General features: G+C 33.3%; 1 protein-coding gene across 2 annotated transcripts; it reads right to left on the reverse strand.

Annotated features, from left to right (window-relative positions):
- Positions 1–2,546: 2,546 nt before the first annotated feature.
- LOC120078725 (transmembrane emp24 domain-containing protein p24delta3-like) lies at positions 2,547–11,678 on the reverse strand. Of its 2 annotated transcripts, XR_005482078.2 has the most exons (6): positions 11,191–11,678; positions 10,306–10,518; positions 7,726–7,802; positions 7,484–7,632; positions 4,128–4,231; positions 2,547–2,795 (listed from the first exon to the last, which is right to left on the reverse strand). XR_005482078.2 is itself a non-coding variant. In XM_039033032.2 (5 exons), the coding sequence occupies exons 1-4, from the start codon at positions 11,401–11,403 to the stop codon at positions 7,488–7,490; spliced, it is 648 nt and encodes a 215-aa protein (XP_038888960.1). In that variant the 5' UTR covers positions 11,404–11,678; the 3' UTR covers positions 2,547–2,795; positions 7,484–7,487. The 2 variants fall into 2 exon arrangements, 1 of the variants encoding a protein (XP_038888960.1); XM_039033032.2 differs by lacking the exon at positions 4,128–4,231.
- Between the last annotated feature and the right edge of the window lie 7,144 nt (positions 11,679–18,822).

Below are 18,822 nucleotides of genomic sequence, written 5' to 3' on the forward strand. Positions count from 1 at the left end.
TATTATTTATTAAATCAAAATTCTAAGACCGATACAAAATTAAAATTTTTTATCTAACAAAATAATTAACTTTTAAAAAAAGTGAATATTTTTTTTTAAATCAATTGAATACAAAAATTGAAAGTTCATAAATATGTTCAACGGTTTTGGCTTATTAGACATATAAACTTATATTTCAATATTTATATAAATATATGATGCATTGATGTAACATTTAAATAAGTAATATTAATCAAGAAATTTTAAAATTTTAAAATATATAATATACATGGAGGGGCATGTCCCTATGTGGATCTGCCCATGTTTGTATTCAAACTTTGGGGAATTTGAGTATATAGCAGGATTTTATGTTTCAATTGAAAACATGACGATTGAAATTTAATAACAATTTTATTAAATCTGTTGTAGAGCACGTGATATGACTTTTTTTAATTTCTGATTTGCCCTCAATCTGATTTGTTTTGTGTAATTGTTTAGGATTGAGTTATTAACATTTCTACCTATAGTGTAATTATTAACTATTCAATTATCCATTTTTATTTGTATCTGACTAATAATAAAAACCCGTTGACAAAACCCTAAACGCTATATGTTTTGCATTTAAACGATTAATCCTTCCTAGTTTTTTTTCCTCAATATCTCTCTTCGAATATATCTTTTATTTTCAATATACCAATCTTATTAAATGAAAATAAAAAAGTAAAACTCTATACATTATATATTTTTCCATTTAAAGAAATAATCTCTAATTTCTCTTCCCAAATATCTCTTATGTATCTATATTTTCTTTGCAAATTTAGTTTTATCTAACTATTTGTTACCGGATTTAGTTTTTATAAATCTTTTGTTTCATTTGTTTATACATACGGTTACTTATCTCTTTTCATTTTTTTTTTCAATTCACTTTTTTATATTCTTATCACGTTTTATTTCATATTGTAGCAATATGAAGCTATGAGATTTAATTAATCTACATTTACACCTACAATGTAATCGTAGTGTGAAGTTATGAGGATTTTAACCATCATTTTTCTTGCTTTCTAATTATAATAGATATTGCATCTTTCTCATTTTTATCTACTAATATCGATATGTTCTGGTAATTAGCTAATATACATTTATAAATATTGTGTAATAGTAATATAAAGCATGAGATTTTGAATGTAAGTTTCATGATTTTAGAAATTTATGTATTTCTTTTAGTTTTAAATTTTTAGAGCCAAAATTGAGCTTATTGGAGAAGATAATTATCTCATACAAGATACGGAGAAGATATCGAGATATTTGGAATTTAAGATGGAAAAGAGAATTTTGACTTAAAGGTGTATGTATGTATATATGTATGTGTATATATATATTAAAAAAACATATTTAAATAAGTTTTTGTAAGTTAAAATAAGGGAAATTTTCATAGATTGAAAAATGTCAAAGCATTTACAGAAATGGCAAGAAAATACTAATATACACTGATAGATTTGATAGATTTCTATCAGCATCTATCACATAGTATCAACGATAAACTTCTATCAGTTTCTATTATTGATTGACTTTTATCAGCCTTCATTAGTCTCTATATTAAATTTTGCTATTTTGTGTAAATAGTTTCCTTTATTTTTCTATTTTATAAAATTCCCCTTAAAATAACATATTTAAATTGTTTAGAAGAACAAAAACAAAAACAAACCTAAGTTTTCTACCAACACCGCACAAAGCCCCCCTCCTCCCCCAACTTCTCCTCCTTCGTGAGCCCCCACCTCATCTCCTCCTTCGCGTGAAGAGCAGCACTCTATGCTTCACGTCATTGTCCGTGCCATTTTGCTCGACTACAATCCACCACAAGCCATCAATTGTCTCTTATTGTCGTCTTAGAGGGTAACATTGATAAATGTCATTGATCTTCCTCTCTCATTCACTATCTCTCCTTCTCTTTTTCTCTCTCACTCCTCAGATCTCTTTTCCGCCATTGTTTACCATACACCATTGCGTGCCATGTGGTTGTAAGAGGAATCAACCAGCAGTGTTTAGGTGAATATCGAAGGTTGTTTTATGGATTTTTGTTAAAGTTTTGGTTTTTTGTGATAAGGTTGACTACAATTAAATTAAGGATTGTGTTTGGAGTTTAGTAGGAATTTTAGCTATTGTCCAGCAAGGGATGTTTTAATTTAAATGTGATGCAATAGTACAGTGTATTTGCATAGTACAAAGTACTTGCGTTGGTTTAGCTTTCCTGGATTTGTTTTAGGTTTGATCAATTTTAGTGTGGATATTTGTCGTTTTGCTATTTTTATGATTTTGAAAATTTTTTGCTATTTATTCAAATAAAGCTTTAAAGTTTTCTATCTATCTTATCAACCCTAAAATTTTTGTATGTTCTTGTAAAAAGTGTTTAGGATGGTTCCAAAATATCTTCCCACACACATACAACATTGTTCGTTGGATCAGGCAAGCAAGTAATGGCAACTGCAAAAAAGAATAGAAGAGTACTTATCCCTGAAGATAAGACGATTCCTTCATGCCAAATACAAATCGTTTTCCTCAAAAAACTCTAAGCAAAGTCGTCTTCTTTATCGATTCCAATCCCTCTCTAATATGTACACATTTGATAAAGGTAGTGTGTTAAACTTTGAGAGCAGTTGATACAGAAACAATTTAGAATTAAATCCTTGTCGAAATTGCTTTCAAAACAATAGTTTTTCCATGACACATTGAATCTGTTTGAAATCCAACCATCAACCTCTCTCTCCATGTTCTGTTGCCAGTTTGTTTTTCTTACTTTTTTTTGGTATCTTTGTCCACTGATCCATAAAAAAAACATTACATTGTGAAAAAGAAATGCACCTAATTGTTAACCAAATGGAAAATTATTGTAAATGACAAAACTGATAAAAATATTTACAAATAATAGCAAAAAATCATAGTCTATATATGATAGACAACGATAGACTACCATTTGTGTCTATCTGTGCCATGACAGATACATATAGTAGTCTATGGTTGTCTATCTACGATAAGTCTATCATGTGAAATTTTGTTATATTTGTAAATACTTGATAAACAAATAATTGAAAATGATTATGAGCTGGAGTATTAAAAGGTTTGCTTCCAAGTTAAGCTTCCAAATATGAAGAGTTGCAACCCTTCAATCAAAGCCATCAAAAGTCATAATGAATCTGAAAATTCAGATTCATTCACATATTTAATACTAGATGTATCAATTTATAACAATGTAATTACATTTATGGAGGTTCATGTATGTAGTTGAAGAGTTTTTGTTGAACCTAGTCAATTAAATAAAAAGTTGTCTCCTTTCAAGTTGTATTTTCAATTAATATAAATACTTATGTACTTTTATCATTTGAGAAGAAAATTTTGAATTTGAATTAAATTTCCTTAGAGTTTATTATCTCAAGTTTTATGTTTTTTTCTTTATATTCTTGTATTTAGAATGTATGTTTTAAGACTTTCAATCTAATTTGATCATTTAGATTGTGGAAAGTTCGAAATCTTGAAGTTAATAACAAGTTCTCCTTTCTTCTTAATCATCAATCAATCTTCTAAGCCTAAATCTGTTTAGCTTCCTTGGGGTTGCTTATCAATTAGTTGATCGGGTTATTCTTATTACTGTTGTGTGGTTTCCACCTTTGTTTAGGGGGTAGTTTTCGAACGTGATTGAGGTAGTTTCCCTCTATCATTTGGTATCAGAGCTTTGGTTCTAAACAGATTATATCCTTACTTGTTTCTTTTCCATGACATCTTTCTTTCTTTAATATCATCAATTATTTCTTGTGATCTTCATCTTCTTATTTTTCTTGCTTCATATGTTATTTGTGCTTGCTGGAAAAGAAAGATGGAAGAAGTGAAAAAAATAGCAAAAAAAGTGACCTTTCATCTTCTTTTATTTCCTTGATATTATACTTGCTAGAAAAATTTGAAAAAGAAATTGTCTTTTGCATCTTTCTATAAATTTTTTAAAATAAAAACTTCGAGATTTTGTGACTTTTCATATTCTAGGCTATATTGGATTTCCTTGCATGATTCTCATAAGAATACTATCAGATTTGCTGAAGTTGAAATACTAGAAGTCTTATGATATGTCTCATCGAAGAAGAAATTTTCATGCGACTTACAATAATGATGATAATTTTGGAAGAAACTTAGAGAAAGTTTGGTTGAGTTGCACGAATCCCTTGATTACATAGACCAATTAAATGAAACGTTGAAGCTGCAAAAGCTAGCAAGAAAGAATCATGTTGCGTGAGCCATTCAAAATCAAGAAGATAGTCAATTGTCAGAAATTGATCAACCAATTCCAAATGATGGAGTTCATCCACAAGTTAAAAAGGAAGATTCCACTGGTGATGTTATTGAGATGAATGATGGTGATTATCAAAGTTTGAGAGATGGATTAAAAGGTAAAGTATTTATAGAAAACGTGGAGAAATTTGAAGTATGTGTTGTGAATCAGACCATAACAAATTCTCTAGAGAAAAGTGGGTGTAGTGTGGAAAGTGAGAATATATCAGAAAGTGAGACATTAGAGTCAAAAGAAAAAGAAAGAAGTGTGATTAAGAGTGGAGGTGAAAGAAAATATTCATGTGAGAAAAATCATGAGAGTAGTTTTCCAACTAACGTTCTTTCCTATTATTTTCCTTGTGTTTTATATACTGCATTGAAGACACAATGGGAGATGACAATGTTTGAAAATTTTCATCAAAGACGATTGGGGTGGAGTGCGCTACAAAGAAATTTCATATTTGATTTTGGAGGAGACGAGATTTTAAAACTTCTTTCCAAAGTTCGAGAATATGATTACAAAGTTGCGTTACAAGGTCAACTAAGATTCGAGGACGAATCTTCTCGAAGAAGGGGAGAATGATAAGCAAATAATTGAAAATGATTACGAGCTAGAGTATTAAAAGGTTTGCTTTCAAGTTAAGCTTCCAAATAAGAAGAGTTACAACTCTTCAAGAATCAACGTCACCAAAAGTCATAATGAATCTGAAAATTCAGATTCATTCACATATTTAATACTAGATGTATCAATTTATAACAATGTAATTACATTTATGGAGGTTCATGTATGTAGTTGAAGAGTTTTTGAACCTAGTCAATTAGGTGAAAGGTTGTATCCTTTCAAGTTGTTTTTCAATTAGTATAAATATCTATGTACTTTTGTCATTTGAGAAGAAGACTTTGAATTTGAATGAAATTTCCTTAATAGTTTATTCTCTCAAGTTTTATGTTTTTCCTTTGTATTCTTGTGTTTAGAATATATGTTTTAGGACTTTCAATCTAGTTTGATCAATTAGATTGTGAAAAGTTCAAAATCTTGAAGTTAGAAACAAATTCTTCTTTCTTCTTGATCATCAATCAATCTTCCAAGCCCAAATCTGTTTAGCTTTCTTGGGGTTGCTTACCAATTAGTTAATCGTGGTTATTCTTATTACTGTTATGGGGGTTCACCTCTGTTTAGGGGGAATTCTCAAACGTAATTGAGGTAGTTCCCTTTATCATTAAGTTTGGGAAAGGAGTCAACATGTGAAGCAGTTATGGAGGGAGAGTTGATCAATCTTGCTTGTGGAGTGTTTTGAAGATCAAGGGTTGATAGGAGTTGAAACTTTGTCTGATCCTTGGTTTATTAGATCACCTAAGTAATCTGTCATCTAATCTATCTTAGGGATTGACATCAAATTGGTTATGGGATTTGTTGGGGTTGAGTTCTTTAGGTCTTGTATTTCAACATGGTTCATAGATTCGACGTTCGAAGGTTCCTTAACATTTTGGTATCAGAGCAAATGATAAACGGAACTACCTCAATTACATTTGAGAACTCCCCCTAAACAAAGGTGAACCCTCACAACAGGAATAAGAATAACCCCGATTAACTAATTGGTAAGCATCCCCAAGAAAGCTAAGCAGCTAAGCAGATTTGGCTTAGAAGATTGATCGATGATCAAGAAGAAAGGAGAACTTGTTCCTAACTTCAAGATTTCGAACTTTCCACAATCTAATTGATCAAATTAGATTGAAAGTCTTAAAACATGCATTCTAAACACCACCAGAATACAAAGAAAAAGCATAAAGCTTAAAAGAATAAACTCTAAGAAAATTTCATTCAAATTCAAAGTCTTTTTCTCAAATGACAAAAGTACATAGATATTTATACTAATTGAAAAGACAACTTGAAAAAATACAACTTTTCACTTAATTGACTAGATTCAACAAAAACTCTTCAACTACATACATGAACCTCCATAAATATGATTACATTGTTATAAATTGATACATATAATATTAAATATGTGAATCAATCTGAATTTTCAGATTTATTATGACTTTTGGTGACTTTGACTCTGGAAGGGTTGCAACTCTTCATATTTGGAAGCTTAACTTGGAAGCAAACTTTTAATACTCTAGCTCGTAATCATTTCCAATTATTTGCTTATCAATACTTCAGTTCATTTTCCTATATTTGAAAACAACCCTAACCAAATCCAACTAAACAAGTGGATGTCATACCCTTTTTTCTCTATTTTTTTCATAAAGGAAAAAACTTAGGTACGATTAGACTGCACTCATCTCTTATGCAATTCAACTAGCACCTAATGAGATTATGCCACGTGACACATTAAAAAAAATTATGAGAAAGAAAAGTATGGAATAGGCTGTAACTAATCATTTCGTTAAAATACATACAATATTCACATGTTAGAAATAAATATTTTGAAATAATATAGAAAAACATTTGCTCTGGTTGATTATCAAGGTAATACTTGTCATTCGCAAAACTTCTGAAGTTGAACACGTCAAATACTAAAATGCAGCTTGCCACCATAAGATAATGGGTTAAGATATAAAACATTTCTGTAGTCGAACATGTCTAAAACTCTAATTAACACTCAAATGCAGCCAGACACGTCTAACGCTCAAATACTTTCAGTTAAAATACCATGTTGGTCCTCGTACTATAAAATTTGTTCAATTTTAGTCATACTTTTTATTGTCCAATTTTAATCCCGTACTTTCAATAAATCTTAAATTTGGTCCCTCAAAGTTAATTTTTAATTTTCATGCAATAAAATAAATATGTAAATATGTTTTCAAAATTTAGAGTAAAAATACTATAGATTTAAAAAAGTTTTTATTTGAAAAATCGACTAGGACTAAATTTAAGATTTATTGAAGGTACATTAATTAAAATTAGACAATTGAAAGTATATGAACTAAAAATGAACAAACTTCGACGAAAATGATATTTTAACCAATACTTTTATCTTTTGCAAAACTTCTAAAGCGAGTCAGACCCGTCTAACGCTCAAATGCAGTTTGCCACTATAAGATAATGAATTCATATGAAAAATCTATGATAAAACAATTCTGTGATGAATTTTATTAAAAAGGTTCATAGTCTACAATCTAGTATCACGCCTTTGTACTTTTTGGTGTAAGAAAAGAAAATCACAAAACTAGAGAAGAAAATTACTGTTTTAGATGAGCTTCTTCTTATGGAAGAATCGCTTCAAGTACCATAGTTGAATTGCTGAAGCCAAAATACAAACTCCCAAAGACATTATGCTAAACCACGCCACTCTTCCATTCGTTTTTTCACTAACTGTCCTCATTTCTGCTTCCCTGTGGTTGATATATACATTCCCAAATGATTACTTGAAACATCCATGGAGAAAATTTTGAATATTACTTGAATAGTTTTGCAAAGTAGATTACCTATTCTTCAGATACAAAAGATTCTCATGAATGGCCTTTACCGCCCCTTCAAGTTTTACGAGCTCAAGCTCGACACCCTGCAAGATAGTAATTTGGAAATAACTTTAAGTTTATTTGAGGAAATATATAAAATGCAGGAATATAAGAGAAATTTCAGTCGTAAATATAAGAGCAGAAGTTTATCTTCCTTTTAGTCAGTAATCGTTTGGCCCACAGAGTGGAGTTCTTAAGGCTAGTCCGATGGGTTGTTTACCACTTGTAAAAATAACTCTACTCTAGGACTTAAAATAGTAATGACTATTCAACTCCTAATGTTTCTCTAGGAATCCCTCATCCAGCTTCCTCTTTCCCAAATCTCTCTCTTCCTTTCTCCATGTTCTCTAACTTCCTTCAATCCCTTCCCCTTCTTCTTCTTCCTCCAATCAAATCCCCATTCCCTATTTCAAGTTATGTGTGGTGGTGCCATACTGACTTCATCAAAATTGATATAAATATACATGAAACATTATAACTTAAAATCTCAATTTTGGAATTGATGAGAACAAGTCTTTGTTAATTACATTTTGAAAACAAAAAATGATTGAAATATATTATATCACACATTAATTGTATAGTACAGCAAAACTATAGGAAGAAAACAACAATCTGCATAAACTCAGACTTCAAAACTCCTTGTTCAAAATACCCCTTAGCGAATTAGAAGTGTGCTTAGACATGAAGCACATACAGGTGCTAGTAGAGTGTCTCATGATGATTCAAGTGAGGTGCCATCGCAAAAACACGCACCAAGACACGAGTCTAAATGCTTTTTGGCATCTGCCTTAGCTTTTGGTTTTCTTTTTCCTTTTTTTTTTCTTCCTTGCTCCCTTCCTTCAAAGACTGGTTGAAATTGAAGGACCTAATGTTTGCAAGTTAATAATATAATTCTTTCCTCTAATTCCAGTAAGCTCTCTCTTATACTCGGTCTCTATTTGTTGTGGTCTTCAACTAGTGGTCTCCATCTAATTCTCTTATTCTGATTCAGTCTCTACCCCCTCAAACTATGTCCCTCCAATCTCTCATTCTCGCATCTCTCTTGTAATTTCCATCTTTCTGATTCATGCTCGGTAAACAGTCTTAATCTCTCTCGTTGATGCTCTTGAGAGAGCCCTGAACTCCCTCTTTGTTCAATACCAAGCAACCAAAATGGATAAACTAAAATTAGACCAGTCTGAATGATGATTCAGAAAATGGAAAGGGGAGGGAATAACTAAAAATCAAAGGTGCCAACCATTTCATCAAATGAAATTATATATATATATACACATCAAGATTTAAAATGTCAATGCCGATGCAAATGTCGATGTCTCAATTTTATCAAAATATCAATAAAATGTTAATGTCAATAGATATTTCAAGAAAAATTATAAAATAAATGTTTTAAGAAAATATACTTAAATTAATAAATAGATCCTTTAAACTTTGTTAATATGTTAAAATACTTTTTATTTATTATCTTCACATTAGTGACATCTTGTTGCTTTTTTTTATGTTTCATTGTTTTTTTTCTACTGATATAATGGAAATATCGATTTGCCCCTTATATCAATAACTTACGGACGAATACTAAAACCGACCAAACTAAACCGAATGACAAAACAAAACCAAAAATTCGGTTTTTACAAAATCTTCAATTCAATTCGGTTTAAAATCACAAGGAAACCGAATATTTGCAGTTAGGTTTGATTCGGTTGGGTATATGTTCAAAAATTGAACCGAACCATGAACACCCCCAGTCATCATGTTGACGAATGTTTAATACCCTGATATACATATATATACAAAAAGAGTTAGTGTAAAGCCTCAACCAAACATTTGCAAGCAGGCTGAAGGTATTTTAACCTTTGACTAGCATGATTTTGAAGCACGTGTCCTAAGAAAGTCAAAGTTTTCCTTTAGTCTTTGGCTTGTAGGAGACACAACACTGATGATGGACTTCAGATAAAGTTTAGGAGTTGGTCCCTCTTGCTTTTCCGTTGCAGAATTTATCTTAAAAATGTGATTGTGCCTCTAGATTGTGGAATTACTTGGCTGAGAACTTGGGAATTTCTTTGTGCCTTCCTAAGAAGGTGAAAGGTTTTGTTTCTCATAAAAAATAATAACAAAAAGAAAAAAAGAAAAAGAAAAGGTGGAAGGTTGGCTTATGGAAGGAATTCATGCATGGAACTTGAGAGCGAAAGCCAAGATTATTGGAAGTTGTGCCTTTAAAGCTCTTGTGGCACAATTAGAAGAAAAAAAATGCACGCTCCTTCGAAGATAAGTCCTTTTTTCTTAACGGTTTTTGTAATCTTGTACATAATACACATAATACAACATCTAGGTGGATTTTTTTACATACAAAATTCTGCTGTCCGTAACTAGATAATTATTAGTGATTCGAAGACTTTCATGGTGTAGTGTCATTTTTTTCTGTACCTCTAGAATTAACAAGAAAACACACCTAAATTATATATTTTCTTTGGAAGACGATTAAGAACAAGGGGCAACTTAATGTCAAACATATCTTAGAAGCGTATGCATCAGCTTAAGAAGAAAACATACCTCAATTTTTTCCTTTTTTGCAACTGACTCCCAATCCTTAGCTGAAATTCCAGTTCTCCATTCGAGATTTAAGCTAACATCACCACCACCCTGATGATGGCCATCAATCCAAAAGCAAGCCAGATGGTTGCCAGCCTCTGCTGTAGTGAATGCAAACTGCCCAATCGTTTGATTCTCCTTTTGGTGGAGGTTGTTCCCGTAAGGTGATGTTACCTGAGAGAGAAAAGTTACAGATGGAATAATAAGCCAAATATACAAAGACATAGATCAAAACCTCGGCAAACCATTTCCGCATTGGAAGGATCTTACTTATTATGTCTCTGGATATTTTCTTCACATTCACTTAAGATAAATAGGATTGGCAACCAAAAAAGACAAATACGGTGATTCTTCTCATTCGAAGAAAAAATAAGAAATGAATTGCATAGAATAACTTTTAAAAACAAACTCTACAAGATGCAAAACTTAAGTGAAAAAAACCCAACAGGTACAAATAAGCCTTTCACTATTCAGAGAAAATCTGAGTGTCAAATTTACCAAATTTCAATCTCTGCCTACTATTAATTGTCTGTGGATGTGGATGTGGATGTGGATGTGGATGTCTTTCAGAGCACTCAATGCCCACAAAAACCATTCATTCTCCGCTAAATTCAAGCATAATACAACACTAAAACATACATGAAAAAAAATCCCGACAGAATAGAACTAAATAGCCAGTAAAAATTTGATAAAAGCGAAACGTTCAAGATAAGCAATCTTAGTTTCCGGAAATACCATTTTATAGGAGTCTATCTTCAATCAGCCAGAAGAAAACCAGATAGAAAATAGAAAAGGAAAAAACAAAAATCATCGGAAAACCCTGGCGTTGACCGATTGAGGGCTCACCTTGACAGAAATGGTGGGTGCGTAGGTGTAATTTTCAGAGATTACAACGTAATCAGCCAAAACAACGACGTTGCTATGGATTTCCTCAGAGACGCACTTGGTTCCCGTTGAAGGAAGGTTAAGCCAAATAGCATGGCTGGGGCGCACAAGATCCGTCGCCAACAAGGTCAAAATTAACAGGAAAGACGGCAGAATCATCCTCCAGTGTTCCATTGCTGTCTTCCCCGATTCTCTTTGCGATGAATCCTCTCTCTGTTGAATTCTAGAAAATTCGAAAGAGAGAGATGAGAAACGTTAAAATGAAAGATGGGAAAAACGGCTTGGGATGTAGTTGGTAAGCTCGACGTTGGAGCTTTAATGGCGTAGGATTTGGTTGGAAATTTGTATTTGTGAACTCAACGTTTTGGATCTGTCACACTGTTTTCGAATTTCACTTTGACTCTTGCTTCCTTTTCATTTCCTTTCTACACGATGTCTTAGGGAGAGGATTCATAAAAGGGTTTTTTTTCTAACGGATGATTACTTGTAGAGAAAGTGATGGAACGTGGCATTTGCTTATGTCATAAGTATATGATTTTACCGATTTGTTCTTGAGATGTACTCCGTGTGTCTGTCAATATGAATTTACTCGATCCTCGCTAGCTCTTCACTCGTTACTGGATGGCCTGCTTCTTCGATGCAAGAGCACTCGATACCCAGCTTCATGGTCACTCGATATGACTGCAACTGACATGTATATACTCGATCATATCTACATCATACTCGATACTTGATTATTTTATATTCGATTCTTTTGAATTCTCCATGTCATCGGAACCTGCTCTGTAGTTAATGTTCATGTACCAACATACACAAATTGGAGAATTTTCTGACAATATACATGATTTTTTAAAATCAATTTCTTGAAATGTGAAGTAATTTTTTTTTTTATTAACTAAGAACAAATAGAACTGAAACATAAAAGAGAAAATCGGGACCATTTTCCTTTCAAAAAAATCCACTTCACAAAACCCATTTTTCTTGATGAAGATCAAGTTATAAAGGCATTGAGATCATTTCACTATATTGTCTCACACCTCAAGTGAATAAATTTGCTTTTTTCCTACTCAGTTTTTTTACTTTTCTGGCGATGTACGAGACATACGAACGTAGCAAAGAGAATGAGTGAGTGTGTATTGATACCTCAAGTGAATAAATGTGCTTTTTTCCTGCTCAGTTTTTTTACTTTTCTGGCGATGTACGAGACATACGAACGTAGCAAAGAGAACGAGTGAGTGTGTATTGATACATGCAAGTAGCTCCTAGTGAAGCGAGGATGAGGGAAGAGAGTTATGAAACAGTAAGCATCGAGTTGAGAATAATGAGTATCGAGTGACGAGCATCGAGCATTGAGTAGCGAGTATAACGAGTATTTAATAGTTACATATTTTCCTAACTGCTCATTTTCTATATTATTTTTCTTGAAAGATAGAGAAGTATATATTCTTACGTTATGGTGCTATATGGGACGACACAAAAGAATGCTATATTGGAGGCCATTTGAAGGATTTGCTAGTTCCAAGCACATTGACTTATAATGAGCTGGTAAATCTTGTATATGATATCATGCAAGTTAGTTCGATGGAGTTCAAGATTATAATGAGGGTGACATATAAGATGGATATGGATTCTCTTCCAGTATGTTTAATGGACGATGCTGATGTTAAATTTCTCCTCTCAGAGTATGACCATACTAGACCACAAGTATTTGTAAGTCTTGAGAAAATTGAAGAAATTCATCGCAGGGTAACATTTTATTACCCAAAGAGATTAGACCAACCCATGTGTGGAGGTGATGTCAATGAGCATGATGTTTTTCCATCGAGTGTCTCACTGGAAAATGATAACATCGATGTTAATATAGCGAATGTATTGCATCTGAATGTAACAATAGAAGATTTGGGACATGTGTAAATGAGAATGTCATGATAAAAGAGGAAGAGGATAGGAACGAAGAACAGGCAACCCGAGTTGTTTTAGGGAGTAATCCTTCTGTTGTGAATGAAGAACAACCAACTCCGATTCTGTCAAATGATTTTGGCCATTTTTTTGGGGGTGTGCCTCACCAAAATTCAAACAATGTATCATCTAATAGTAACGCCAAAACGGGGACTTGATCATGCAACCACAGTCGTCTATAGGGTTGGTGGATACAGTTGAAGAAGGTCAAATTTTATTTAGTAAGAATGATGTGAAGATAAGGTGGCCATTAAGAACAACTTTGAGCTGTGGGTTAAAAAATCAAATAAAAAAATTGTATAGCGTTCGATGTTTACACTAGACTTGTAACTGGGTCGTTCGAGAAATTAAAATAGATGGATGTGATATTTTCAAGATCACAAAATGCACGTCCAATCACATATGCTCGATTGAAGTATTGAATCATGACCACAAGCAAACCAGGACATTCGTTGTTGGTCACCTAATCAAGGACAAGTTCAGGTTGGTGGGGGGGACGAACCACATCATATTATTTAGGATATATGACATCAATACGATGTCAATATTAGTTATGACAAGGCATGGCGTGCGAGAAAACTGCTTTTTCTCTTGTAAGGGGGACGCCAAAGGAATCATATGTCGTCTTGCATGCATATGGTGAGGCTTTGAAGATAGAAAATCCTGGAACTGTATTTGAGATCGAGCTTAAAGAATCAAAATATTTCAAATATGTGTGCATGACACTAAGTGCGAGTTTAAAAAGTTTTAAGAGTTTTTGAACGGTGATCATTGTAGATGGCATTCATCTAAGGGGTAAGTATTAGGGAATAATGATAGTTGGTGTTGCAATGGACGGTAATAACTAATTATATCCACTAACATATGAAATTTTTTATAGTGAGAATGACCGAGCCTAGTGGTTCATGAAGAACCTTAAAATAGTAATTGAAGAATGCCCTAACCATGTATTCATCTCAAATCGTGGACAGAGTATAGATATTGTCGTTGATATCGTATTCCCCAATTCTTACCACGGAATTTGTATATTCCATTTGAAAGGAACGTGGAGAAATACTTCAAAGACGAGGCCGTTAGAAAATTGTTTCATGATGCTTGTAGAGTGTATCGAGAATCAGAGTTCAAGCGTCATTGGATCCAAATAGTGAACTAGAAGAAAGGTTCCCTTGCTAGATATTTAGAGGATGTTGATATTCAGCGGTGGGCACAGTGCTCTAGTCCGGGAATCGATATGATAACATGACCAGTAATAGTGTCGAATACTTCAATGCTATTACCAAAGAAGCAAGAGTGTTACAATAACTTCATTGCTAGAATACTCATGAGCAGTGAACAATGTGGTCTAATAGTACATCGACACACTCAATGTATGCAAAGGAAATAATGGGTTTAGAGTGTGACAAAGCTAGGCGATGCCGAGTAAATCTAATCGATTGTTATAGATTTCATGTCAAGGACAGTGGATTAGATGGTATAGTCAACCTTAACACTCGAGAATGTAGTTGCAAACAATTTTAGTGTTTGGAAATTCTGTATTCGCATGCTATCGTTGCGGCTAGAGAGCAGAATATCAATCCATTTACTCTATGCAGTAGATTGTATATTGTTGATTCCCTAGTACTAGCATATGCAGAATCAATAAACCCACTTGGTCATGTATCTGAATGGAAAAAGCCACCAGGGCATACCAAGGTAAAAATACTCCCACCAAAAAGGGTGGTATAGATTGGTAGACGAAGAGTAAATAGGATACCTTCTATTGGAGAATATGTCACACTAAAGAAATGTGGATAGTGTGGCCAACGGGGACATAACAGACAAAAATGCAACAAACCACTTGATAGGTCCAAACTCAACAAACGGGCAAGGATGACATAGGGGACCCAAAAAATGTTCAAACTCAAATACTTGATAATTTATTACTCTGTATTATATAGATTGTTCATTCTGTAATGTAAAGACATTTTGAAAAATACTTGATACACAATGCTCATTACTTGATACTCGTTAAGCTATACTCGTTACACAATACCCGTTACACTATACTTGATACGTGTTACACGTTACTCGACAATACTTGAGAAACATTAACTATATAGATGGTATAGATTTACAAATAATGTCAAAATTTACATAAAACACCCTAATAAAAAAATTGATCTACTCATAACTCAACACCATATTATATACAATTCAAATTCGGTTTGATTTACAAATAATGTTAAAATATTGTCTCAGATTTACAAATAATGTCAAAATTTACATAGATGGTATAGATTTACAAATAATGTCAAAATTTACATAAAAACACCCTAATAAAAATTGATCTGCCCATAACTCAGCACCATACTATATACAATTCAGATTCGATTTGATTTACAAATAATGTCAAAATATTGTCTCAGATTTACAAATAATGTCAAAATTTACATAGATGGTATAGATTTGCAAATAATGTCAAATTTTACAAAGAAATCCGTAATAAAATAATTGATCTGTCTACAACTCGACATCATATTGCAACCTAAAATTGCATCTTATCCTGTCGTAAGTGTTGGGATTGGTGTCCTAAATCTCTCTAGTATTCTCGTAGTTTGTAAACATTGTATAAATAAATTTTTATTAATAAAATAATTGTTATTTTATGAGTATACATTCAATCCAATAAACTAAGATCCTAGGTTATTTGATGTAATTTAAACAAGTATATAAATACATACATGTGGATCTTGTTTAAATAATAAACTATACGGTTTGTGGTAGATGGATAAGGCTAGGTACATTATCCTGGTGACACTACAGATACGACCCGTTTTGTAGTTGTTACAAGTGTTGGAAAGTGCTAAAAATGATATGATCTTGATAATTCATGTGGAGACATGTGAGCGGGGGTATACTATACAAAGAGTTTGTATAAGACCGGAACATAAAATGATTAGTCTCATTATATAACATCGTTAATAATAGAGACTTACATTTCACCAGGATGACCATAGGTGACATGACCTAAATCTTGAGTGAGTTGTAAACTCCTACTCATGAAGGCGGTCTTTTGATTTGTATAGGTGAGAGTGGCCAGATTGCCAACTCAATATGTCTACTATTTTGAGGATTCGTCTGATTGGGGAGTTGGGAACACAGCTACACAAGACGAAATTCACTTCTTCTCCATTGTCGGGAGATAAATTGCTCCCTTAAGAACTGATTTCGAGACTTGAACAATGTGGCCACAGCCTCTCTTGGCTCGAGAGGGACTTGGTCATAGTTAGATGGAACTACAGGAGCAAAACAGTAATTTTGGCCCAGTTGTACTTACGAGCAATGTGTGAAGGGTTATCACACTATTGATTGGTTATATCCAATGGACACAGAAATATATCTGTAGTGCGAAGAGTGCAGCTGTCGGTCTTTAGTGGAGTGATCGACAGTTAATGGATGTTGGGTAATTTAATTAAAAAAATTTAGTTAATTATTTAAGTACCATCGGAGTTTCAATCTACAGGTCCATAAGGTCCCCTCTGTAGGTCAACAGAGTTTATTGAGAATTAATTTTGGGTTAATTTGAATTGTTCAAATTAATTGAGAGAATTAATTATACATGATATAATTAATGAATTTAATTATATGCGATATAGTTAATATAATGTATTTGATACATTTTATTTTAGAGGAATTAAATATTTGAATATGATTCAAATATTAATTATATAGATGAGATTCATATAATTGAATTTGGTCTAAATGAGATTTATATTAAATATCTTGATTAATTGAGAGAAATATAAACCATATGTTATATTGTATTTGATACAATATAAAAACTATAGGTTATGTATTATATTTGATATAACATATGGTTTAATATATTTTGTATGATAAGTTTATAACCATAATCAGTAAGTCGATCCTTCACAGGTTATTCGTAATCACAGCTAGGTCAAAATAGTTGTTTTACCCCGGTAAATACATCTTGTTTCTTAAGTTCCCACCGACTCTCTAATGAATAATTTTGATTCATAATCTCTATGAATCAAATCCTTCCTATATCATGAGAAGATAGGGTCTCGATTGTTCAAGAACTAGAATCAGTACTTAAGAGAACAACCTATCTACTAACCCTAAATCGGGTAGGAGTGAATTCCATCTTGCAAGGCTATGTCCCTAGCTATTCGTCCGGTCTTATCCCCAAAATGAGAAGCTTATTGAGCAGTGTTGTTGGACTACTCTACCGTTTGCAGATCAAAGGATAATCTCGAACAAACAGGAGTTCATAGCTAGTTCAGGATTAAGATCGAGTTAACCTAGATTATTTGATTAATGAAATAGTCAGTTTTAATAGTAAACGGTCGTTATAAAGAAAAATGACTATTTTCGTGGTCCAGTCTATATGCAAACTTATTGCATAGGATCCCCCCACTCACATGTCTCAACATGAACAATTTGTGGATCACATCGTTTGTAACAACTACAGAGTGGGCCGCATCTAATAGTGTTACCAGGATGAGATACCCAATTTCATCCATATACTTATTAGACCATTTAGGCTATATATTGGTAACTTGATCCTATTTATGTCACTATATAAAGTTACAGTATTCAGGTTATAGTCAAAGATATGTTTATTGGATTTTCATAATAAAATGCAAAATCAACAAGTCAATATTATTGATAAATAGAATGTTTAACACGAGCTGCGAGTTCTAGGACATTCTCAACAAGGAGAGGATGGTGTCATGGGACTCAGTGGAAGGTGGAGGAATGGGGTCACTGCTCTCAATGGAAGATGAAGGAATGAGGTCACTACTCTCGGTGGAAGGTGGAGGAATAAGGTCATATGACTCAGTGGAAGTGGAGGAATGTGGTTATGGTCTTGGTGGTGGGTGGAGGAATGGGGTTTTGGAACTCGGTGGAAGGTAGAGGAATGGGGTCATGGGACTCAGTGGTAGATAGAGGGGTTGGGTCATGGGACATGGTGGAATGTGGAGGAATGGGGTCAATAACCTCGGTGGACTTCATGCATAAACCCTATATCATTTACGAAGTATGTTGGGTCAAACATAACATGATATAAATTTACATTAGAATAAGTTTAAGATGATATTACATACCTAACACAATGACCGCAGTAGGCTGGTGGTTGTTTGTATGCCAACTTGAAGGACACTCAAGTCAAACTTCATATCTTTCAAGTCCGATTGTACATCAACCAGTATATGCTCCATCATAGACACTCTCTAGTCTATGTCACGGAGTGATGTGCAAATGCCCACACCCTTCATGGACTCAGAATGGGTTGTATTTGGCCGAGGCGACCCTTGCTCCTCAATTGGGGGCACATGCTCATCAGTAGGGAGCTTGTGAGACTCATTATGAGGAGGGTGAATCTCGCGCTCTTCGATAGGGAGCTCATGAGACTGATGCTCTTGGAGTTCTGGCTCGTGAAACCGATGTTCGTGACTTTCGTATTCACTAGAGTTACTATGAGCATCCACATTATGGTGTGATCTATGTGTCCGTGAGGAGGTTATCTCGACATCAATGCGCTTGTATACAGGTCGTTCATCGACTCTAGTGTACCTGTAGCTCCGAAGCTCCAACGGTACGTGAATAACTGACTAAACTCTTTAGTCACGG

This window comes from Benincasa hispida, chromosome 5 (assembly GCF_027475165.1).
Source record: "Benincasa hispida cultivar pf3 chromosome 5, pf3_genome.v1.1, whole genome shotgun sequence".
In the NCBI taxonomy this organism is placed as follows: Eukaryota; Viridiplantae; Streptophyta; class Magnoliopsida; order Cucurbitales; family Cucurbitaceae; genus Benincasa; species Benincasa hispida.

Coding starts and splice junctions, on each gene's coding strand:
- LOC120078725 (XM_039033032.2), bottom strand. CDS start 11,403: ATGGAACACTGGAGGATGATTCTGCCGTCTTTCCTGTTAATTTTGACC. Junction 10,519..11,190: donor CACCCACCATTTCTGTCAAG/GTGAGCCCTCAA, acceptor TTTCTCTCTCAG/GTAACATCACCTTACGGGAA. Junction 7,803..10,305: donor CAAAAAAGGAAAAAATTGAG/GTATGTTTTCTT, acceptor ACTATCTTGCAG/GGTGTCGAGCTTGAGCTCGT.